At 34.3% G+C, this 25207-nt stretch overlaps 1 protein-coding gene across 4 annotated transcripts in view; it reads left to right on the top strand.

Annotated features, from left to right (window-relative positions):
* Positions 1-25207, top strand: part of LOC105486347 (B cell scaffold protein with ankyrin repeats 1) — a 316935-nt gene that overhangs the window by 17291 nt on the left and 274437 nt on the right. For all 4 annotated transcript variants that reach the window (XM_071093247.1, XM_011749205.2, XM_071093246.1 and 1 more), the window contains one exon: positions 22169-22567. In XM_071093247.1, coding sequence (XP_070949348.1) covers positions 22169-22567 — 399 coding nt within the window. Of the gene's footprint in view, positions 1-22168; positions 22568-25207 lie in introns of those variants that run through there.

The following is a 25207-nucleotide window of genomic DNA, read 5'->3' as shown; positions in this document are numbered from 1 at the left end:
TTAATGATCAACATTAGGGTATTTAAAATCATCAAAGTTGTAATACACTTGTGATTAATCAGCAGAGTAAACAGACAAGCCACAGAGTGGGAGAAAATATTTGCAAACTGTGCATCTGACAAAGGACTAATATCCAGAATCTACAAGGAACTCAAACAAATCAGCAAGAAAAAAAACAATCCCATCAAAAAGTGGGCAAATGACATGAATAGACAATTCTCAAAAGAAGATATACAAATAGCCAATAAACATATGAAAAAATGCTCAACATCACTAATTATCAGGGAAATGCAAATTAAAACCACAATGAGATACTACCTTACTCCTTCAAGAATGGCCATAATTAAAAAGTTAAAAAAAATAGATATTGGTATCCATGTGAAAAGTGAACACTTTTACACTGCTAGTGGGAATGTAAACTAGTATAACCACTATGGAAACCAGTATGGAGATTCCTTAAAGAACTAAAAGTAGATCTACCATTTGATCCAGCAATCCCACTACTGGGTATCTACTCAAAGGAAAAGAAGTCATTATATGAAAAAGACACATGGACACATATGTTTATAGCAGCACAATTTGCAATTGCAAAAATATGTAACCAACATAAATGCCCGTCAGTCAATGAGTGGATAAATAAAACGTGGTATGTATGCACCATGGAATACTACTCACTCATAAAACGGAATGAAATAATGGCCTTTCCAGCAACCTCGATGGAGCTGGAGGCCATTATTCTGAGTGAAGTAACTCAGGAATGGAACAACAAATATTGTATGTTCTCACTTATAAATGGGAGCTAAGCTATGAGGATGCAAAGGCATAAGAATGATATGATGGAATTTTGGGACTCAGGCAGAAGGGTTGGAGAGGAATGAGGAATGAAAGACTACATATTAGGTACAGTGTACACTACTTAGGTGGTGGATGCACCAAAACCACTAAAGAACTTCTCCATGTAACAAAAAACTACCTGTTTTCCCCAAAACTACTGAAATAAAAATATCTAAAAAATAAAAAAATGGATACTGTTAAAATATATATATTATAAAATACCAATAATAAAGAGTACTTTAAAAATGGAAAGATTATAATTTGCATTTCCCTAATTCTTTGCATTCTCAAAGGAACTTTCAAGCTCCCACTAATTGACTCCTAGAAAATTTTTCTAATGTGTCATTTGCTTTGAATCATGGAGAAATCTAAACAATGATCATATAAGCTACTTAATCAAGGCTATTCTACAAATATGGTGTGAAGAGAAGCAGAAAGTATACTGTACATATATCCATTTTACTTCAAAAGGCTTTAGGAAAGGAAGAGAAGGAACTAGAGCTGAAAGCAGTGTTCAGATGGTGTGGTAGGCAGAACAATGGTACCTCAAAAGTGTATGTGTCCTAAGCCCCAGGCCTATGAATATGTTATGTTATATGGTACAGAAGAATTAAGATTGCAGATAGAATTAAGATTGCTAATCAGCTGACTTTGAGATGGGGAGATTATCATGGATTGTCCAGTTGGGCCCAATTTAATCACAATGATCCTTATGAGTGAAAAGGGAAGCAGAAGAGTGAGCACCAGAGAAATGGCAGCATGAGAAGGACTTGGCCCAATATCACTGGTTTGAAGCTGGAGGAATGGGACCATTGGTCAAGAACTGTGGGTAGCCTTCAGAAGCTGAAAAATGCAAGTAAATATATTTCTTCCTGAGGCCTATAGAAAGAATGTAGCCCTGCAAATATCTGATTTTGTCAAATTGAGACCCATTTCAAACTCCTAAATTTCAGAACTGCAAGATAATAGCTTGTGTTGTTTTAAACCCACTAAATTTGTGATTAATTTTTTTATAGGAGTGTTAGGAAACATACAGATATCTAAACACATGTGGGCTATGCAAAGACAAAGAGTACCATAAATACTGCAGATAGGACCCCCTCATCAGGCATTTATACACCATCCATCTAGTTAAAAAAAAAAAACAAACTAGGTGTAACCATGAAGAAATAACCTTTATAAAGTATGAAGAACATATCAATGTTACCCTTAGGTAGTCATCTTTGGCAAGATATATATTTATACATTATTGGAACATCTTTCGGGAATTTACTGTTATATTTTATTGGCCAAACAAAATAAAAAAGAATGTCCCATTATTGTTTATTTACAATGAGTGATTTTATCAATTTAATTATTCTTGTCAATAATACTGTTGGCTACTGCTGCTATTATGATTCTTACTAGTACAAATACGTATTTATTTTATCAGTGGTTCATTTTCCACAAGTGCCAAAGAGGATACAGAGAGCACAGGATTGTTATGAAGTTAAAGTACATTAATGCTTATAAAGCATCAGAACATTCATTCGCATATATTAGGCATTTACTGCATTTTGGTAGCCTTTATTATAGGTATCATCATCATTATCTTCATTATTACTGCTGTACATCTCAGTGATTGCTGGTCACCAGGTCTTAAACCAGGCATGTGGGCTTCATATTTTATCTCTAGGAATGAGGGATCAGAATCTACATTTCTTCAGGTCAAGCAACTGAAGCTCAGAGTATAGGAAGTCACCTAACTAAAGTTGAAGAACTTTTAAATGACAGGGTCAGGACTGTTCCTGAAATGTTTTGTGAAACTTCTGTGAGTCTTTGTGTCAGGTGCTGTGTGCTTCCATTAAATAAGGCCCCCTTCCAGCCTAAGCCCCCAAACAAAATATTCTGAGAGAGACAACTTGTTAGATGTACAAGTATTATTCTAATCTTTTTTAAAGGCCAGTAATATTATTTTATGGCCTCATTTTACTTTAATATCTTAGAACATGAACCATTTTTAATCCTGGTAGGGAATTTTTTTGAAACCGTTTTCTCCTAGTGATAAAATTTCAGTTGGAATAGGATCATATGGAACCATATGGCATAATTTAAAAGCTACTCTCTTATAAAAATAATATCTACACATTCTAGAATATTTAAGGAATAAACAGCATAAGAATAATATAATATACTGCAGCCCTCAGAAATAAATATTGATAATATTTGTCTTGAATTATATGAGTTTTTGTGTATATACATAAAGAAGCTCATATTGTGTTTATGGTTTTGTAATTCTCAACATTGTGTAACCCATTCATTTATGATGATACATTTTAAAAATGCCAAACCATGAAAAATCAGGGCCATTTGTCAGACAGGGACATTTTATAAAATTCAAATCTTTTTGATTTCTAAATTTTTCAGTTCTGCACTTTGTGATACTTAAAGATTTATTGACACTTCCCTTGCAAGACAATACTTTTACACTAACCCTAGGATATATAAGATTAGAAGATTCCTTCACTACAGGTCTTAATGAGATATTAGAATAAACTACTTTGTGTTAAAGTAATTTATAGAAGTCCATTTCCTTTTTATAATATGCAAGTTTTTTTAAGGGCAGGAATTGGGCTTTATAATCTTTTGTCTCTTAAAGTCTGAAAATTTGTTCTTTATAATAATCATTAAATAACTATTACATAAACATATAAACAAAGGTTTAAGTGATTAGAGAATTAATATTGAGGTATTTTTATCAACATTATAATACTTATGAATGATTATGGTAAATTATCTTGTTGAATTTTAAAATACCTGGTCTGGAAATTCCAGTGATGAGTGAGAACTAAAAAATGTTAAGGTAATGAATATTAGAGTCATAGAATGGCAAAGAATATTATTCTGTGAAATATGACTAGAATTAGTAAGAAGTTCCAAAGAATAAACTGTATCTTTAATTATATATATTTTTAAGTGTCTCTTGCTGATTTTCAACTTTGATTACAATTATAAAGTACATTAACATAAAGGAATATCTTCAAGTTCAAGTGGTAAAATGTTAAAATCATAATAATATCTTATTTTTACAAACTCAGATTAAAAAGTGTATATCTAGGGTAACATTTAATATTTGGATTGCTGTTTCTCTACACTATATTTAAAGGTAAATAATTAAGCAATGAGATTCATTAAATAAAATAAATTACTAAAATTTAAGGATAAATGTAAAACATTCATTTTTATATATTCTTGACATAGCTCTATCTTTACAACATTTATATGATGTAGAGCTTCAGTTTTTGATGATACTGTTCTATACATTTTAATAGGAGAGAAGAAAATATAAACAATTGGAATATTTCTTCCCGTTCTTCATATTCTAAAATCATTTTTAGAGGTTCACATTTTTTATTAAAATTATGCCTAGATATTATTATATTGCATACTTCTAAGTGTCAAATATTAATCAAAGCAACCCCACCAAGAATTTCCAATGCTTCATTATTTCAGTTCAGAAAAGAGTTTGGTGTTCAATCTTGTATAAAATGTCAGCCAAGGACAAAAATAATTGAGCATTATTTTTTTTTAACTTTGACTTTTGTAAACAGGTTATTGCCTAAATTCTGAACTGTGAATTTTCCTAATATGACACCTGGAATGTGGAAATTAATAAAAGTAAAAAAGTAATCTTGGTTAAAGTTAGTATGAATTTAAATACTATTTAAAAATTGCTTTTATTTAATCACATATTGTATTATAAACACTCCCCCAAATCACCATCTATATTATTTTTTATAGTTTTAGATAAACATCATATTTGTATTTATATACAATATTCACTTCAGAATTGCAATCTAAGTTTTAGATACATAATGTTAAATATTGTGTTCTTTGTCCATACATATATGATTTGGCCCTCATCTAACAAAAATCACTTTGGTGAATTAAGGTAGATTTGGGGCAAGTTAATGATTTTAGTGAATTTAATAAATCACATGTGTTTGGTTCCTTAATAAATAACATTTGGGCTATTTCAATGTATTTTCCTCAAAGAAAAAAAACCTAAAATCTTTATTTTCTTTTTTCACATTAGCAAAACGTGAGAGAGAAAAAAATTGTGACTGTAATCATCTACTGTGGTACTGGAAATATTGTCAGTATAAAAAAGACATTATGGTGATTCTCAAACTTGAGTGGACTTAAGAATTACCAAAATGCTTAGTTACTTGATAATCCTTTCCTGAACCCCAATTCTGGAAATTCTGATTTGACCAAGTGTCTAAAAGTGGCTCTGATGGGTGTGCGTCCTTGACCACATTATGAAAAGACATTGTCACTCTAGGAGAAATGTAGTTGTGACCAAGTGCTGCAGCATAACTGAGGATTGTTTTAGAGTTACCTAGAATTTTTAGCACTTGCTATCTTGTAAACTCCATGCAGAAGTTACGTTTACTGTGAACATAGACCACAGGAGGCCTTGGGGAGCTTCTGCGGGTGATAGGAGACACACTTTGCTAGGTCTGCGATTTCCCTTCTGGCCAAGAATGGCTGCAGAGGATGCACACATCAGGAAGAGGGTGGGGGACTCCTTGCTTGCTGGTTTTGCTTGCATCCAATGAGTAGAAATTCAACCTATTCTTTGTTTTGGTATGTACATATCTTCTAGTATATAGCTATTTCTAAGATATTTTACAATTACTACGTATGATACAAATTTTGAGATGAAATTTATTTAGAGGGGTTTGCTTATGTTTCAATCAGTTATGTTTCCAAAGTGTGACGTCCTATGTAATTCTGTACATAACAAAGCCCTTGAAAGATATTAGTGTCACTGTACACAAATACTTGCCAATATAATTAATTGCAAGATCTCATTGCAATTAGTTAGGAGTGTACTTATTACATCCCTAACTTATATACTTTAGTAATACAGGCTAAAAAGCATTCATTGTTCAGTTAGATCTGCCTTTAGCCCATGAAAAGAATTCAGGCAGGTAAAACAAATTTTAAATATTTTAAGTACTCTGTTTGGGTCATTGCTCTCAAAGCATGATTATGCATACTGTCTTTTTTCCACCACTGCCACCGTCTTGTGTTCTGGAAAGAAGAGGGTGAATTAAGGAGAGAGAAAGAACAAGGAAACAAGGGAAATGCCAACACAGTTTTCTTTTTCTCGGAACTAGGACAGCAAAATTAGATTTGCTGGTGAAACTAAAGTTACTTTCTTCTTTTTTTTTTTAATTTATTTATTATTATTATACTTTAAGTTGTAGGGTACATGTGCATAACGTGCAGGTTTGTTACATATGTATACTTGTGCCATGTTGGTGTGCTGCACCCATCAACTCATCATCTACATCAGGTATAACTCCCGATGCAATCCCTCCCCCCTCCCCCCTCCCCATGATAGGCCCCTGTGTGTGATGTTCCCCTTCCTGAGTCCAAGTGATCTTATTGTTCAGTTCCCACCTATGAGTGAGAACATGCAGTGTTTGGTTTTCTGTTCTTGTGATAGTTTGCTAAGAATGATGGTTTCCAGCTGCATCCATGTCCCTACAAAGGACGCAAACTCATCCTTTTTGATGGCTGCATAGTATTCCATGGTGTATATGTGCCACATTTTCTTAATCCAATCTGTCACTGATGGACATTTGGGTTGATTCCAAGTCTTTGCTATTGTGAATAGTGCTGCAATAAACATACGTGTGCATGTGTCTTTATAGCAGCATAATTTATAATCCTTTGGGTATATCCCCAGTAATGGGATGGCTGGGTCATATGGTACATCTAGTTCTAGATCCTTGAGGAATCGCCATACTGTTTAGAGAAATGCAAATCAAAAGCACAATGAGATACCATCTCACACCAGTTAGAATGGTGATCATTAAAAAGTCAGGAAACAACAGGTGCTGGAGAGGATGTGGAGAAATAGGAACACTTTTACACTCTTGGTGGGATTGTAAACTAGTTACTTTCTTTTTAATCTGATCGGCTGGTCGTATGCTTTTATCCATTGGGAACCTCAAGAAACGGACTGGAGTTTTATTTCATTTTGTCAATAATATTGCCTGTGGTATGGTTTGATACTTGAAGTAGAGCTGGCAGTAGATGATGTGAATTTAAGTTCAGCTTAATGACTTACTATTAGTGTGACCTTGGGCAAGTCTCCTAAACTTTCTAGCTGTGGCTTTTCAAGTTTAACATTTTTGTTTTTTCATTAACTTGAGTTAAAATTCTTTCCTTAAAACTGTAATACTAAGAATGGTATAAAAACACACCATAATAAAAACACACCATAATATTCATGTCAATGTACTTTTATTATTACTATTGAATGGAATTCAGTGTACTTTGAAATGTGGCACATTTATTATATAATAGAATGTAAAGCCACTTTTCAGCATAAGAGTTCAGGGACATGTATTGGGTGTAGGGGTGAGGATTGAACAATAAATAACCCTCTTCAGTGTTTGAGTTGTTAAGCAGTATTAAGAAATATGACAAAGAATAAGGGAAGGGGGAAATCAAATATTGCCTTTATTACTGATGAAGTTGATAATTGGCTCACATGGCTTATATCTGTGAGAAAGTGGAGTTTATAATGTGAAATCCTAGAATTAGAGAGATATACCCACCCAGCCACAGGAGACCCTGGACCATAGGTCAGGGGCTGTCAGAACATATGCCTTCATGCTACAGAAGCTTAACAAAACAATTACAGGTAGAAACTAGGACACTGACTACACGCATATTCTGAATCCTGGCCCTCCAGGATATTTGCCGTCTTTTATATGGATATAATAAAACTGGAAATATAAAAATTGAGGAGTAAGTAGAAACTACTACTAATTTATCACAAAAAAAAAGTGTAAGTATTACACCTGGGATTTTTAAACATATGTCGTTTTGAGGTCTGAGTACTATAATCTGCATTTATTATTGGTTAAAATGTCAATTATTTCTTTAAGAAATAACTTTAATTTTTAAATTACACCAACATTTACTAAGTAATTGAAAGAAGATTCTATTTTCAAATCAGAGATGTACTGAAATTATTATTGATAGATGTAAAAGATATGGATCAAGTTCTGACTTTATACATTTTTAGGGTTAAAAAAAGATATTTAAAAATTATTGGAGTTTAAAATATATTTTAAATGTTTTAAATACTCTGTTAAGGAGTTGCTACCAGAGCTCTAGACATGTTTTTTTTTAATCAAATTTTATGATTTTTACTAATTTTTGTCACACTTTTTTTTATAGTCAAGAATATTAAGGTATAATCTACATAAATAAAATTTACTTTTAAAAGTGTACTTCTGAAGGATTTTTAGAAATTTATATACTTTACAGACCATTACAAGTATTTAAATTTAGTCCATTAGCACAATAATAATGTCTCTGTTCCATGCATTCAAAATATCTACCCTAACTACCCTAACTTTTATGTAATTATATGTTTTTCCTTGAAATGAACTTTATGTGTTTGTGGAAAGTGCTTTGCCACAAGACAAAGAATTTCCAAGATGAGTTTTCCTACAACATATAAAACCTACAAAACTTTGATCCTATTGCAGCCTCATTTGTATCTCTAAAAGTTTTCAATGGGCATTCGTTGATCACTGATGTGGTCAAAGGCTTGTTATGCAGGTATAATTACTCACAAAGGAAAACTGAGAAACATGAATTCAAGTCTAATTTTCCTTTGTGTGTAACAAAAGACATAGGCTCATGTTTCCTAGCTATTTTTTCTTGTTTAGTAATTTAGTTTGTATATTTAATTCCAAAATGAAATGAATATATCCTTTCCCATTTCTTCTTATTTTGTTCAATGTAGATTCATCCATAGCTCAAGCCATCTTTTCTCTAAATCAAAGTGGACTCTCAAATATATTACATGAACTTACATCAACTGGAAGAATTTCCTTTCACCATGAGTGGGGCTGTAATGTAGAAATGGATGTAATATTCACTTTGGACTGCTGCTGGCATATTTTTCAGAATGATCTGGAAACTAACGCCATGCTTCTTTTTTTTTTTTTTTTTTTTCTCGGTTAACAGGTTTAGTCATTCCTCATGAGGCTACAGATGTATGTTGAGGGAGGAGTGGTAAAGTGGTAAGATTTGGTGTCATAGAAGCTTAAGCTACAGGCTCATGGCATTTACTTCTCCCATCCAGAATTGCCTGAGTCTGGTTTTATATATATCATACTCATTTTCAAATAGAATATTATTTCTCACAACCAAATTATAATTTGGTAGATCATATAACACCCAGTTTATGAATGGTCAGTTAGACTACATAAACACTTGGTGTCATATAAGCAGACATTATTCTCAATTAGGATCCAATAATAACTCACAAGTTAATTTTCAAATAGAGAGGAGTCATTGGAAGAATAAGGAATGGTATTCCTCCAAAATCTCAGGGGTATGTGTTGTGGATCTCCTATTGAGAGTTGCCAGAAACTTAATAAAGCTTTGTTATAAAGCTCAAAGGACAGTGTAGTGTGCACTGCAGCCTGACTGTATAGTAGAGCCCTTTTTTGCTCCTACTTAAAACTGGTATTGTTGCTGGCTACCTGGTAAATGGGCCCAAATATGTTTGTTTCTTCAAAATGCAAAGAGGCCCATCAAAAGGTGAGATTCAAAAATTTATATACCCAAAGGAGTGTCAATTGTTCTATTATAAAGACACATGCATATTTTATGTTCATTGCAGCACTGTTCACAATAGTAAATTTATGAAATAAACCCAAATGCCCATCAATGATAGACTGGATAAAGAAAATGATAGACTGGATAAAGAAAATTCCATATACACCATGGAACTCTGTGCAGCCATAAAAAGTAATGAGATTATGTGCTTTGCAGGGATGTGAATGGCACTGAAGGCCATCATCCTTAGCAAACTAAATGCATGAACAGAAAACCAAATACCGAATGTTCTCACTTATAAGTGGGAGCTAAATGATGAGAAAACATGGACACATAGAGGGGAACAACACACACCAGGCCTGTTGGAGGGTGAGGGGTGGGAGGAGGGAGAGGATCAGGAAGAATAACTGATGAATGCTGGGTGATTAATACCTGGGTGATTGGATGATCTGTGCAGCAAACCACCATGGCACACATTTACCTGTGTAACAAAGCTGCACATCCTGCACACATACCCCTGAACTTAAAAGTTGGAAATAAAAAAAATTGTCTTTCAGTATATAAGGCTATCCTGATACGCCTTAAAGGAAGCTTGTCCAACCTGACCAGGATGGCTTTGAATGTAGCCCAACACAGATTCGTAAACTTTCCTAAAACATTATGAGATCTTTTTTCTTGCAATTTTTTTTAGCTCATCAGCTGTCATTAGTGTTAGTGTATTTTATGTGTGGCCCAAGACAATTCTTCTTCCAGTGTGGCCCAGGAAAGCCAAAAGATTGGACACCCCTGCTACACCAATGGCTGTCTAGAAGGATTGATGACATTTTAGGTTCCTGAACTTCAACATGGTTTATCCTTCACACTCTGACACAAATGTATCATATTATGACAACTAGAACATTTGCTCTTTTGCTATGAGCAAGTTTATTTCATCAATTTTATATTTTACATATAAAATTATATACTGTATGGCATATATATATGGTCAGTATTTATACAGATGTTATTATGACATGGGGCATAGCCTTGAGGTAAGTCAGTGAAAGGTTGCTGCTGTTTCTACCAAGTGACTGCCAACTGATTATTATCTTTATTCATTGCAATTATAAAGAAAATGACTTGATAAATATCTGTTTATAGTTTACATAGGCTAGTTGATTTGCTGCAGTGAATATATCATCTGTGGAATAGCAGTTAATATCAATACTTGGTTATGTTTATGAAAATCAGCAGTTATTTTACAAGACCCTTTGGCTTTTGTACTGGCAAACTAGAGAGTAAAGCAGAGTTGTGAAGAAATAACCACCATTGTATCTTCATCTCCCAAGTCTTTGTTGGTGGCAATAATCTGTAATTCCTTCAGGAATGTAGTACAATAGTCCCCCTTCTCTGTGGTTTTGCTTCCTGTGGTTTTAGTTATCCATGGTCAACCATGGTCCAAAAATAGTAACATATTTTGAAAGGAAGATAAAGAGAAACCACATTCACATAACTTTTACTATAATATACTGTTACAGTTGTTCTATTTTTAAAATAATTTTTGTTGCTATGCTCTTACCATGCCTAATTTATAAATTAAATTTTATCATAGACATACATGTATAGCAAAAAAGCTTAGTATATATAGAGTTCTATGCTATCTGTAGTTTTGGGATCCGCTGGGGGTCTTGGAAGGTATTCTCCATGGATCAAGAAAGATTACTCTATTTTTGGGTTTTTTTTTTAGTTTACTGTGAGGATGGGATTTGACAGTTTCAGATACATGTATTTTGCGTTTCCTACCATAATAGTCCTCATTCTCTGTTAGGATTCTGACATTTGCTATATATACGCATTTTCACCAAACATTTCTGGCTTAAAAAATACCCACAGGGATACCTCTGTGGTACTCACATGGGCCCATTGGAATCATTATCATATACTCAAGGCAAAATGTCATTTACTATTACACCTGACTTCTATAAATTCCCAAAAAATGCCATGGTGGTATTTTCAGTCTTTGGGAATTTTTTATCAGTTAAGACCAGTAACTAATAATTGCTAGAAGATATTCCTGAGTATTCTGAGTATTATTTTTTCCCTAGTACACGTGCCTTCAGGTCATTCTGACGAAGGCTTGGAGGAAGATTTATGATATCCATGTTTAGCATCATAGAAAATCCCTTTTTCAGAGGGACCTGAGTTCCCTTCAGTCAAAGTCATCTAAGTCTATAAACTAGGGAGCAGTCTGTGAATTTCCATTATAGCAACTTAAGTACGTTTTTGCACCCCAAATGAGAATTGTTTTGTTTATAAAGATGATATAGAACCTTCATAGGCTATATATTTTAGGTTTACATTACATTTGTAATCTGTATTACAAATATGTACACTATATATTTCATTCCTAAGGACCGTCAGATGAGTTAGATACCACCAGAATACCTGCAGTGAAAAACACTTTTATTATTTATATTGTCTCTAATGATTGAGTGTTACCATTTGTTCTCTACCAACTCAGACTTCATTATTCTCCATTGACATCAAAAGTTCAGTTCAAAGGTCTAAACCTAATCATTGTGTCTATGCTACAGAAGACAGACATCACAGCACTTTTCATGAATATATTTCTTAATGCTAGCAAAGGGAGCATCAGAACACTCTAGAGTAGAGGTCAGCAAATGATAGTCAGTAGACGAAATCCAGCTGGTGTCCTGTTTGTGTATCACCTGTGAGCTAAGAATGGTTTTTACACGTTTAAAGTTATAGAAAAGAAGAGGAGAAGGATAAGGAGGAGAAGAAGGAAAAGGAGATTCCAAGTGTGCCGCAAAGGCTAAAGTATTTACTATCTAGCCGTTTACAGAAAGTTTGTCTACTGACCCCTCCTCTATGTCACAGCAGGGAAATTCTGGCATTGCAGCCTCATTGACTGTAGGCCACCATGGAATCCAAGTTTTAATTAACCATTCTAATAGGCTGTTAATACTACCACAGGTACTTGAGATAATACATTAAATCCTGAATGCTGTTAAAATACAACCATATTGATACATTCAGTCAGATCCAATCTTCTGATTCATCTTTCTCAGTCTAATAACCCTTAAAATTCATTCCGTACATACTTTCCAAACTCATGCTGATACATATTGGCAATATCCACGAACAATTTCTGAATATTAAATCGTTTTTTTGTGGAATTTTCTCCCCTTCCCTTTTTGTGGGCTCTAACTCTAGTTACTGATTCAAGAGGCAAGCAGTGAGGGATGTTGGCGTCTGTACTAGGAAAAGTTGACATTACTTGTAAGGCAATTGTCTCAAGTGAAGTTTTAAAAAATGTTCTTTTTTTTAACTTTTATTTTAGGTTAGAGGCTACATATGATGGTTTGTTACATAGGTAAACTCATGTCACGGGGGTCTGTTGTACAGATTATTTCATCACGCAGAAATTAAGCCCAGTACCCAATAGTTACCTTTTCTGCTCCTCTCCCTCCTCCCACCCTCCACCTTCAAGCATACCCCAGTGACTGTTGTTTCCTTTTTTGTGTTCATAAATTCTTATCATTTAGCTCCCACTTATAAGTGAGAACATGTGGTATTTGGTTTTCTGTTCCTGCATTAGTTTGCTGAGAATAATAGCCTCCAGCTTCATTCACGTTCCCACAAGACATTATCTCATTCTTTTTATGGTTGCATGGTATTCCATGGTGTATATGTACCACATTCTCTTTATCCAATCCGTCATTGATGGGCACTTAAGTTGACTCCATCTCTTTGCTATTGTGAATTGTGCTGCAGTGAACATTCATGTGCATGTGTCTTTATGGTAAAGTGACTTATATTCCTCTGGGTGGGTCAAATGGTACTTCTGTCTTTAGGTCTTTGAGGAATTGCCATACTGCATTCTACAATGGTTGAACTAATTTACACTCCCACCAACAGTGCATAAGTTTTCCATTTTCTCCATAACCTCACCAGCATCTGTTATTTTTTAGCTTTTTATTAATAGCCCTTCTAACTGACATGAGATGGTATCTCATTGGGCTTTTGATTTGCATTTCTCTAATGATCAGTGATATTGAGCTTTTTTTCATGTGATTGTTGGCCACATGTTTGCCTTCTTTTGAAAAGTGTCTGTTCATGTCCTTTGCCCACTTTTTAATGGGGTTGTTTGCTTTTTTCTCTTGGAAATGTGTTTAAGTTCCTTATAGGTGCTCGATATTTGACCTTTGTCAGATGCGTAGTTGGCAAAATTTTTCTCCCATTCTGTAGGTTGTCTGTTCACTGTTGATACTTTCTTTTGCTGTTCAGAAGCTCTTGTTTAATTAGATTCCATTTGTCAATTTTCACTTTTGTTGTGATTGCTTTTGCTGTCTTTGTCATGAAGTCTTTGCCCATTTCTATGTCTAGGATGGAATTGCCTAGGTTGTCTTCCAGGGTTTTTTTTTAGCTTTGGGTTTTACATTTAAGTCTTTAATCCATCATGAGCTGACTTTTGTATATGGTATATGTCTGGTTTGGGGTTTTTTGTTTGTTTGCTTGATTTTTTGAATTGAGGAGGGATAGTGAAGCATTCAAACTAACAGCAAAAATTTACTACACTAATGAGATAAGGGAAAGGAAGATGGTTATTGGAATTGCATGAAAACTGGATCCATGAAAAAAAAAGTCATAGAAAAATGGCCACACAAGAAAGCAGCCACTGTCCAAACTAAAATGGAGGAGTGGGTGGAAGGCCAATAAAAAACCCTATTATTCTTTCTTCTCATCTGATATTCTGATGGTGCTTTCAATCAAGGTAGGCATGGAAGCCTGGATGATGTAATCCATAAGGGCCAGCCTCCAGGAAAGAAATCAGTCTGGGGGAATCATAGAAAATAATAAGATTCTGAGGAGATCATTCTTGATGTTGAATTGGAGAAATGAGAAGCACTTGGCAAGGCGTGGTGGCTCACGCCTGTAATCCCAGCACTTTGGGAGGCCTAGGTGGGTTGTTCACTTGAGCCCAGAAGTTCGAGACCAGTCTGATCAACATGGTGAAACCTTGTCTCCACCATTAAAAAAATACAAAAAAATTTAACCTGGCATGATGGTGAATAGGTCCCAGCTACTCAGGAGGCTGAGGTGGGAGGATCGCTTGAGCCTGGGAGGTGGAAGTTGCAGTGAGCCCCAAGATCATGCCACTGCACTCCAGCCTTAGTGAGACCTCGTCAACAACAACAACAACAACAACAACAACAACAACAAAAAGGCACTTAAGAGACTGTATGAGATAGTAATGTTACCATATTTCACTGATTCTAACAATTTATTTTATTATTCAAATTCTCTAAAGTTACCATATTTTATTGATTCTGACAATTTGTTATTCAAATGCTCTAAAGTTAAAATTTATCTTTAAATTTGTGGTACCTTATAGTTTTTGATCACAGCATTCTCTTCTTAAAGAAACAAAATAATGGGTGGTCTTATGGTCAGTGCTGTCTTGGAATGAATACTTTTTTTTTTTTTTTTTTTTTTTGAGACGGAGTCCCGCTCTGTCGCCCAGGCTGGAGTGCAGTGGCGCAATCTCCCCTCACTTCAAGCTCTGCCTCCCAGGTTCATGTCATTCTCCTGCCTCAGCCTCCTGAGTAGATGGGACTACAGGCGCCCGCCACAAACGCCCCGCTAATTTTTTTGTATTTTTAGTAGAGGCGGGGTTTCACCATGTTAGCCAGGCTGGTCTCAATCTCCTGACCTCGTGATCTGCCCGCCTCGGCCTCCCAAAGTTCTGGGATTACAGACATGAGCCACCGCATCTGGCCACCACATTTTCTTTATCCAGTCTATCATTGATGGTATTTAGGTTGATTCCATGTCTTTGCTATTATAAATTGTGCTGTGGGGAACATTTATGTGCATGTGTCTTTATGGTTGTGTTTGTACTCTGCTGTTAGTTTCTTTTGTGGTGCAGAAGCTGTTTTGTTTAATTAGACCCTATTTGTCATTTTTTTGTATTTGCTGAAATTGCTTCTTAAAAGCCATTTCTAACACAGTAACTTTCCCAAATCGTCACTCACATTTTCTCTTCTTTTAATACAAATTATCAAAAGGTGCAAGATGTTCTCAACCATGATATCTATATCTTGATAAAAAATATATTTTCAAAAAATTTTCTTTTAATTCCCATTCCAATGTATATAAATAATATAGACAATATAGAAACTTAGGAAATAATCACTTATTTTATGCATATATATATATTTACCTTTGTAAACCTTATTATTGTGGTTTTTGGGAAACTTTTGAGTATGGCCTTCCTGCTTTCAGATGTAGACAGTCTTACTGGTAAGATCTAATATTTCCTGACTTCTATTGTCCTTGCCATGTGATAAGCACATTGTATGATTTTTTTCAGTTAGTACTTTCAACAACCCTATTAGGTACTTGTGTTTTATTCAATTTTATGAATGGCCCAACTAGATATAAAAAGTGATTAGAGATGGGATTAGAACATTTTCAGTTTGTATATCCAGGGTTAGGAAGACTTCACAAAATAATACTGTAACAATTAGTGCCATGCTTTTTTATATAGAAAAAAAAAACCCCTTCCATGATTGCTGTATGAGACATAAAAGTATCTGTTTGCATCTTAGAAGAAGAAAGTGGAAAATTCTGAATTTGCATAAAATTTTTTGCTGGTTGTTCTTCACCATAGCTGAAAAGCATGATCTTAAAATTATGTATTAGTACCTTCCTGCATTTGAAAGAAAGAACTAAGTTCAATAATGTAAGTGTATAGAAGAAGACTCCTGTAGAAGATTTGGAAAAATGGACTTGAGTACAGGTATTTGATGATGAGCCCATGAAGCTCTAGTGAGAGAATGGAGAAAGATAAGAAATGGAGAAAAGACAATGTGTGTATTAATAAGCAGAATAACACAGTGAGGAGTTACAATTCAATACCATGGGGACTTTCTGATTACTGTGTAAAACAAACCTCAGAATTGCCCCATTGCAGGTTGGATAAGCTGAGTTATTTACACATTTACTTCTGATCCTCACTGCCTGAGGTTGTCCCCCTATTTTTGGTGCACTAAATCCCTGGAACCAATGAGCTGCTGGGCAGGTGCACAAACTGAGGAAGTACTCTTAGCAGCAGAGAAAGTCCTCAGGCAGTAAAGCAGAGGTCAGAAGTGGTCAATATGCTTAATAACTGACCACTAAGCAGTAGCTGGTGGTCCAGGAAGATATGAGATGTGCATTCACAGCGCCCACTACACAGATTTATGCAGATTATACAGGAAACGCTTCATATGTGAATGTCCCACTATGAATAAGTGGAATTAGCCACTTTCCCAGAGGAGAAATATTAGTTATGGTGTGTTTCACTATATTCAAACCTTTGAAAAATCCCCAGTTTTGTTCCCATGTTGTACTAGAAATAACAGTACAAAGTTGGAATGTAAACTCAATTGAGTTATACTTACTGTGTAATTTAAGTAATGATATATGTTGTGTGTGTGATTATATTAAGATTAATGTTCTTGTTGTTACTGCTGAATCCATTATGGCTGAAACTAATTTTTGTTTTTGTAATTTTCTGCTTTCTTTTATTCTGCCGTTTGGTTACCAGTTAGAAAAATGTAATATTGAAAGGATGCATTATGCAATCTTTTTCCATTATGCACAATCAAAACATGGGTATGAGATTGGCTCTTATTCAAAAAGAAGAAAATCTGCCATTTGAAGCTGTGCATATGGAATAAGAAGAATTTTAATATATGTTTAGTCTCATTCTTTTGGCAATATGTAATGTAACCTGGTTTTGGTGGAAAAGCAATTATTGATATAAATTATTGATAAATATTTCTTTCAGGTTTGAACATTTGTTATAGAATATTTAAGATAAATAAATAAGGCATTATTGAATCTGAAAGAATATGGTAAATTTATAAAAATTAATATGGCTGTATTTTGTTCCTACTGAACCATTATATAATGCTGTCACTTTATGATGCAAGACTGTAAGATGTACATTTAAAATAATTTATTTGCAGATCTTGATTCCATCTTCAATAGTATTGTCTTTTTATTATGATGAAGCTTTCCAGGAATGGAAATTATATATTTCTGTTTCAAGTTTATCATCTATCGTTTCATTGCAAAGCCTATAAAAGTTGACCAATCTTAATGACAGTAACCCTCCTTAAATGGGGAGAATTACTTAGGGTTGATTTAATTCAAGTGTATAAAATGAAGTACAGTGCAAGGCCACTGGGCTACTTTTGAGAATTTATAAAGAACTATTTTGTGGTCTGTGGGCCTAGATATTATTCAGGTACAAACTTTTTTTCTAGAAAAAGGGAAAGAAAACCATGGCTTATTAAAAGAGTTTTTATTAACTTTTATATTTCAACACAACTTAGTTTCGCATGAAAAGAAAGAAAGTCAGCATAAAGATCAACAACTATCTTTGTGGCTCTGATAAATAACTTAAGCCCTCTGAGCCTCAATGAGAACATCAGTAAAATAAGACTAACAGGACCAACTCCGTGCAGTTCAGTGAGGATTAAATGAGGTTATACATGTCAACTGCTTAGCAACATGCCTGGTACATAGAAAGCCTCAGTGAATAATAATTGAGAAAACCAAAGATTGAAATACTGAAATGACTTCATCTGTAGAGAAGAAAGGAATGATATTTGATGTCAAATGAGGATATTGAGAAAATATACGTCAAATAAAAAGGCTCAATTTTCAACATAAGTAAAAATGCATCTAGAGTATTGAGAAAGACTACCTGTGCCATTTTCTTGGGCTTTGAAAGACAGGTTATGATTGTTTCTAGTTTTGATTTCATATAGCTGTCTGCCAATTGTGATACCCAGCCAAATAACATGGGAGTATTAATTCTTTACGTTAATATATACTCATAGCTCATTCTACAATTTTCTTGATTTAAATTATAGAGTCAAAAAGTCAATTCTGTAAATTCTTCATAGATTACTCTACTCTTGGAGTGCATGATATGTTCTGTTTCCTCTTTCTCCTTGGTAGGAAACCAGACTCCCAGTAAGCCTTCACATACTGTGCATAGTTAAGAATACCCCACAGGCTGCTTGATATTGACTAATCTAACTCATATCCCTGCAAATAATCTACCGTAATCTTTTAAATAATATTATTGTGTCCTTTGCTGTTAGAAGTTAAAAGTATAGGGGATAGGGCAGGGCAGACTGCCCGCATTGGAGTCCTGATTCTAATACCACTTCAGTTTTCCCATCTGTAAAATGAGGATAACATTAATACTTAACTTAGTAGTGTAATTGTGAGAATTAAATGAAACAGCATATGTGAAACACATAGAGACCTAATTTATTTTAAGTGCTTGATAATTTTAATTATTATTAATTTTATTTATACTCCTATTATTTTTATAACTGTAGAACAACTTATTCTGGCTATATGCAATATGAAGAAAACCCTCCTTCTACCATTCCTCAAACATAAAAATACTGAATTATGGCATATTATTCCTGTTAAACTATTTATTTATTTAGCATGCAGGCTGGGTGAGATACTACACTACTACACACAGAATTACAGAACTATATTGATGATTCATATACAACTTACACGTGATTCCCATATGTTTTCTGTCAGATTTTTTCTCACTTGCATACATAAATATGTAAAAAAATTGTTGAATATCTGTTCAAGAAATTGTGCTTGGCATTGTGTAGGAATTGGATTGCAAAATAGCTTTATTTATCTGCCCTCAGAGATAATATTTATATCATGAGAAAAGACAGAAATACATAAACTCAATAATTTAATAAAATACAAAAGATCTCAGAATCATTATGGTTTTCATTGCCACATCAGTGGTATAGAAAATACATGCTCTGTTTTCAGAGGAAGAAGATGACAAGAGTTTGGTGTTTCATTCTTTGTACTCATGATAATACTGTAAAAACTGATATTTAAAAATGATTGTATTTTGTAAAATAAGGTTATTATAAAAATATAAGCAATATGGAAGAGTGAAGAAAAAGAAAGTCATGTATCTCTCAAAGTCCTCTCTCTCTTAAACAATTGTTGCTAATGATAGAATTATTTTAGGTAAATAGTCATGGAGGTACTATTTTATTAAAAATGAGATTAGACTTTACATGCTATCTTTAAATATAAAGTTAATTTAAAGTAAAACTAATGATATATTAATTTTAAGATAAAAATTTCTTTGAGTGCTTTTTAGATTATTTATTATTGTCTAGGGAAAAATGATGATACAGAAATATTGAATGAAGTCATTATTTTAAATTAATGTTTCAAATTTAGGCAGTGTTAAAGGATTACATTCTATTGAAGATGAGGTATGTTTTACTTTCTCCTCTCCAAATGCTCAGTTTTTCCTGCTGTGTAATCACTTTTATTTCATGAAGTTAACATGTGCATTTTGTAGTGCAATCATAATGCCCTCAGCATTTAGTTGTTGTTCTATATGTACATGTATTCAACTCACCCTATTCTTTTTCCAAACTTGCTTTCATTTCCTTTTACTTTATTTTAGTTCTGCTATTTTTTGGCTGGATTTTCCTCTATTATTTAAATTTCGATTACAGTTACACTTTCATGTAAAACAATGATAAAACATAGTGAAAATAGACAGTGCTTTACTTTCCCTTTCCCCAAATACCATTCCACCCTTCTAAGAACCTTAAAAGCCATAATTTTTTCAAAGTTTCTTTTTTTATTCTTTTGCATATTTCAAAAAGATACATTTATATTACGATTTCTTGATTTACTAATTTTAGCTATTATCTATTGTCTTCCTGTAGATAAAAAAAATAAGATAGATATTTTTATACTTTTGTTTGTCTTACTCTTCCCTTATTCTCCATAATATTTAAATCTCAACTTGTCATTAATTAATTAGTTTTTACATTATTATAACTATAAACACATGCACACTATTGATCCAAATAGTCTATAATTATCCTGCTTACTTTTGTAAATTTTGGGGCTTTTTTCTGGAGTTAATATTTACTTCATTTTTTTTGTTTTTTGTGCAAAATATTGAAATGTACCTCTCTTATAATTCTTTTTGTAAATGCCCTATAAGACCTGTCAAACCTCCATTATTAGCATATTTTCTCTAATTTTTCAAATACATGTGATAATGTTACAAATGCTTTACTTATTTCCTATAGCTTTCCCTCCCCAAGTCATCTAGCTTTTACAGGTTTATTGCAGTATAACTTATATCTAAGATATGTAGATGAGTGAATTTACATATATATATGTTACATGTATGAATATCTCCATAAATCTCTACCACCTAGATCAAAATATAGACCATATCCAGAACTCCAGCAGGCTCTCTCATGCCTACTTTAATTTGTTAATTCTGCCCTAAAATATTCGGATCTGTATCACCGTGAATCAAGTTTTCTGCTTTGGAACTTTATATAAATACAATTATGCAATATATACCCTTTCTTATTTCACTCAATGTTATGTCTCTAGATTCATCCATGTTGCATGTGGCATTGTTACATTCTTTTTCATTGTTATGCAATATTTTATAGTATGAATATACTGTAAAAATTAGTTTTATAAAAATTTTCCTATAATTCATCTGGAAATTGCTCTGAAGAAATCAACACCAACCTCACATTTTTCTTATCGTGGTGACTTGGTTTTCCTTCCTGGATATGTGAAGAAATTTTATAATTATCATTAAGTCAAGGACAATGTAATCAAGATTTCTTTTCTTTTCTTTTTCTTTTTTTTTTTTTTTTTTTGAGACAGAGTCTAGCTCTGTTGCCTAGGCTGGAGTGCAGTGTCACGATCTCCGCTCACTGCAAGCTCCACCTCCCAGGTTCAAGCCATTCTCCTGTCTCAGCCTCCCAAGTAGTTGGGACTACAGGTGCCCACCACCACGCTCGGCTAATTTTTTGTCTTTTTAGTAGAGAAGGGGTTTCACTGTGTTAGCCAGGATAGTCTCGATATCCTGACCTTGTGATCCGCCCACCTCAGCCTCCCAAAATGCTGGGATTACAGTTGTGAGCCACTGCGCCCAGCAATATCTGTTTTCTTTAACAGTTTTAGTTGGAGCCTGATTGTTTCACACTGATCCATAAAACTGGCTCCTTTATCTTTCTTATTACAAGGATTTTCTAAATTATTAAAAATTATATGTTTTGCAACATTTTAATGTGTATATTATTCTCTTCTACTTCAGGTTTTTGGATCATCCTTATACTGAATCTTTTCTGTTTTTAACTCTCAACTAAATGTATCGTATTTTCTACAGTTGTGTTAGCCTTGTTCTCCTCCTTTATTTATTTATTTTTTTGAATTACTATGAAAATATCAAGCTTTTCTTTTGGGCCAGAAGTTAAAATATTATCTATAACATTATCTATGTCTAATCTACTCATTTCTTTTTCTAATTTATTTATTATCTGGGTAATGGTATTGTTTTGACTCTCAACTTCTTTTCTTATTTATTATACTTTTTCTTATCATTCTTTTTAAAATTTAAATCAACTTATCTTTGAATTCTAGTTTTCTTTAATCTATGGTTTTTTAATACTATGAAGGACTTTCATATAGTTTTTCTCAGGTATCAGCAACTTAATATAGTGCCTAGTAAGCATATTAAAATTTTTGAAAAATAATAACCTGCTGATAGCATTGCAAATATAAGAAAATATTTTTTCTTTTTCAGGAAATACAAAAGACATCATAATGATATATGAAGAGGATGCTGAGGAATGGGCTCTGTACTTGACAGAAGTATTTTTACATGTTGTGCAAAGGGAAGCGATCCTGTTATATCGCTTGGAGAATTTCTCTTTTCGGCATTTGGAGTTGCTGAACTTAACCTCTTACAAATGTAAACTTTTGATATTATCAAATAGCCTGCTTAAAGACCTAACTCCAAAGAAATGTCAGTTTCTGGAAAAGATACTTCATTCACCAGAAAGTGTAGTTACTTTGCTTTGTGGAGTGATGAGTTCACATCAGCTTTATGAATTATTAAATATCTCTCAAAGCAGATGGGAGATCTCAACTGAGCAGGAGCCTGAAGACTACATCTCTGTAATCCAGAGTATCATATTCAAAGGTAATGTTGCCAAATCTTTGTTTAATTTTTTTTTTGTTTTTTGTAATTAAACAATTGCAAGTTTTTTAGAACCAATAACTGATGTTATGATAAAAATAAGAAAAATGAGAGCTGCTTTTATTCAACAGTATATTGTACTGTCCACAAAATAGATTAAGGTTCTTAATTTTTAGCTCCATTCCAATCAAGGCTTATTCGTTGTTCTAAAAATGCTTATAAATATATTCTTCAGGGCAGCCTGGATGAGACCATGGCAGAACAAGTATGGTATGCTCAGCCATATGACAGTTTGGTTCTGGAAACTGGTTTCTTATATAACTGGTGAGGCATGAGTTAATATACTGTAGTAGTGTTACCAGTCAGTAACAGTTCAAGGTTTGAAGGTCTGGGTTACAATTACAGAGCTTTTAAAATTTTAAGCTTGTAACCTTTAGATAAAATACAAGGTCCCATTAATTAATTAATTACGTTTCCATGTAATAATCAAAATGCTGCAACTTACTAATGTTAAAGCTTTTCCCTTCCATAGTTTTATTCTGCTTGGTGTGAAAGGAGTGCTGTGGTCAGCTGCTTCCCTGGGTTTCTTAGTCTGTACTTTGCTCTCAACTCCCAGTCTTCCAACTATGGTTTCATGGCTTAAAGGGAAGGAGTGAAGCTATTATTTTATCTTGGCAACATCAGATTAAAAGTTGCCTCTTTTTCTTGGAGTAAATTTCTGAGTTTTTGGAAATCCCTTATTCGCTGGGAATGTCTCTCCTGCAGTTTCTTAATGAGTCAAATATTCTCTCTTCTCTAAGATCATAGCTGTGGTTATCTAACGCATGTAGATTCTTACTGTCGAGTTCTATGGCTCATTCATATGTCTCTCATGATGAAAATGGCACTGAGATATCTCCTGGCTGGGTGTTTCTCCTACCTTGTCCACATCTATCTGACGATAAACCTTCTTTTATCTCCATTTATCTTTTTCCGGACAAACTCTGGGCATATAAGCCATTCCCAGAGTTGCTATCACCATCCTGCCCTCAGAGCAGCAGTACAGCAACAGTCTCTTGCATTTAGTAATTTCCAAACCTGGATCCAGCACAAGTGTTGGGAATTCTGGAAATCCAGGGAACCTATATCAACCCCAAATGGTTCGCTAGAAGCTCTTCTCACTACACTTCTCACTATGCTTCTTTCCTGGTGGAAAACAACTTTCTTCTCCCTGTGTCGCCCAGGCTGGAGTGCAGTGGCTGGATCTCGGCTCACTGCAAGCTCCGTCTCCCGGGTTTATGCCATTCTCCTGCCTCAGCCTCCGGAGCAGCTGGGACTACAGGCATCCGCCACCTGATCCGGCTAGTTTTTTGTTTGTTTGTTTGTTTGTTTTGTATTGTTTAGTTTGTTTGTTTGTTTTGTATTTCACCTTGTTAGCCAGGATGGTCTCGATCTCCTGACATCGTGATCCGCCTGTCTCTGCCTCCCAAAGTGCTGGGATTACAGGCTTGAGCCACCGCGCCCAGCCTGTTTTGTTTTGTTTTGAGACAGAGTCTCACTCTATCACCCAGGCTGGAGTGCAGTGGCATGAACTTGGCTCATGGCAACCTCCGCCTCCCAGGCTAAAGCAATTCTTGTGCCTCAGCCTCTGGAGCAGCTGGTATTACAGACATGCACCATCATGCCTGGCTAATTTTTGTACTTTTAATGGAGACGGGGTTTTACCATGTTGGCCAGGCTGGTCTCGATAACCTCAAGTGATCAGACCACTTTGGCCTCCCAAAGTGCTGGGATTACAGGCGTGAGCCACCACACCCGGCGCAAATCCAATAGTTTTTAAAAGCATTGTCTTAGTTGTCTATTGTTGCACAGCAAGTTTCTCTAACTTTTGGCAACTTAATAAATAATGGTTATATCAGTTTCTATGATTTAGGAATCTAGGAGAGGTTTAGCTGGGAGGTTCTGGAGCAGGCTTTGTCATGAGGATGCAGTCAAGCTGTCCGGAACTGAGATCCTCTGAAGGCTCCACTGGGTGAAGATCTACTAACAGGGCTTACATTGTTGACAGTTTCCTTTGTTGTTGTGATTTTAATAATCCCTTGGTTGGCTGAAGGTCATTTCTAATCATTCCTGAGGAAGGTTCCTTGGAAGCAATGTTTCTGAATTCCTGCATGTTTAAAAGAGTTTGTCTCTTGTCTTACACTGAAGGTAGAGTTTGTCTGAGGAGAGTATTGCTATTGCCCTTCTGTCTCTAGCATTGCAGAATTTACAGAATTTGTATTTGCCTAGCTGACTAAAGGATTCTTCATTTATAGTTGAAGTTTAGTGACTTTACTAGACTATTTTAGTGCTGACTATTCTGGATTATTTTTCCCAGGGACATGCTTTCTTATTTTTGTTTTTATCTTTTTCCCAAAATGTAGATTCAACTCTTCTTTTATTTCATGAAGAATTTCTTAACTTATATGTAAGTTTACGGTTTATTTTTCAGGGATTCCTTTTTTATGTATTTTGGATATCTTTAGTCTGAAGTGCACTCTACAATTTCTCTCTAATCCCTTTTGAGTCTATTAATATCTAATTAACTTAGTTTGCATTTTCACTTTAACTTTTGCTACCATTTTGTGCTTCCAGGAGTCTCTCTTCCTCTGTATTACTTCCAAT

This window comes from Macaca nemestrina, chromosome 3 (assembly GCF_043159975.1).
Source record: "Macaca nemestrina isolate mMacNem1 chromosome 3, mMacNem.hap1, whole genome shotgun sequence".
Lineage (NCBI taxonomy): Eukaryota > Metazoa > Chordata > Mammalia > Primates > Cercopithecidae > Macaca > Macaca nemestrina.
Note: the sequence above shows the minus strand (reverse complement) of the source record. Positions and strands in the feature narration are given on the sequence as shown.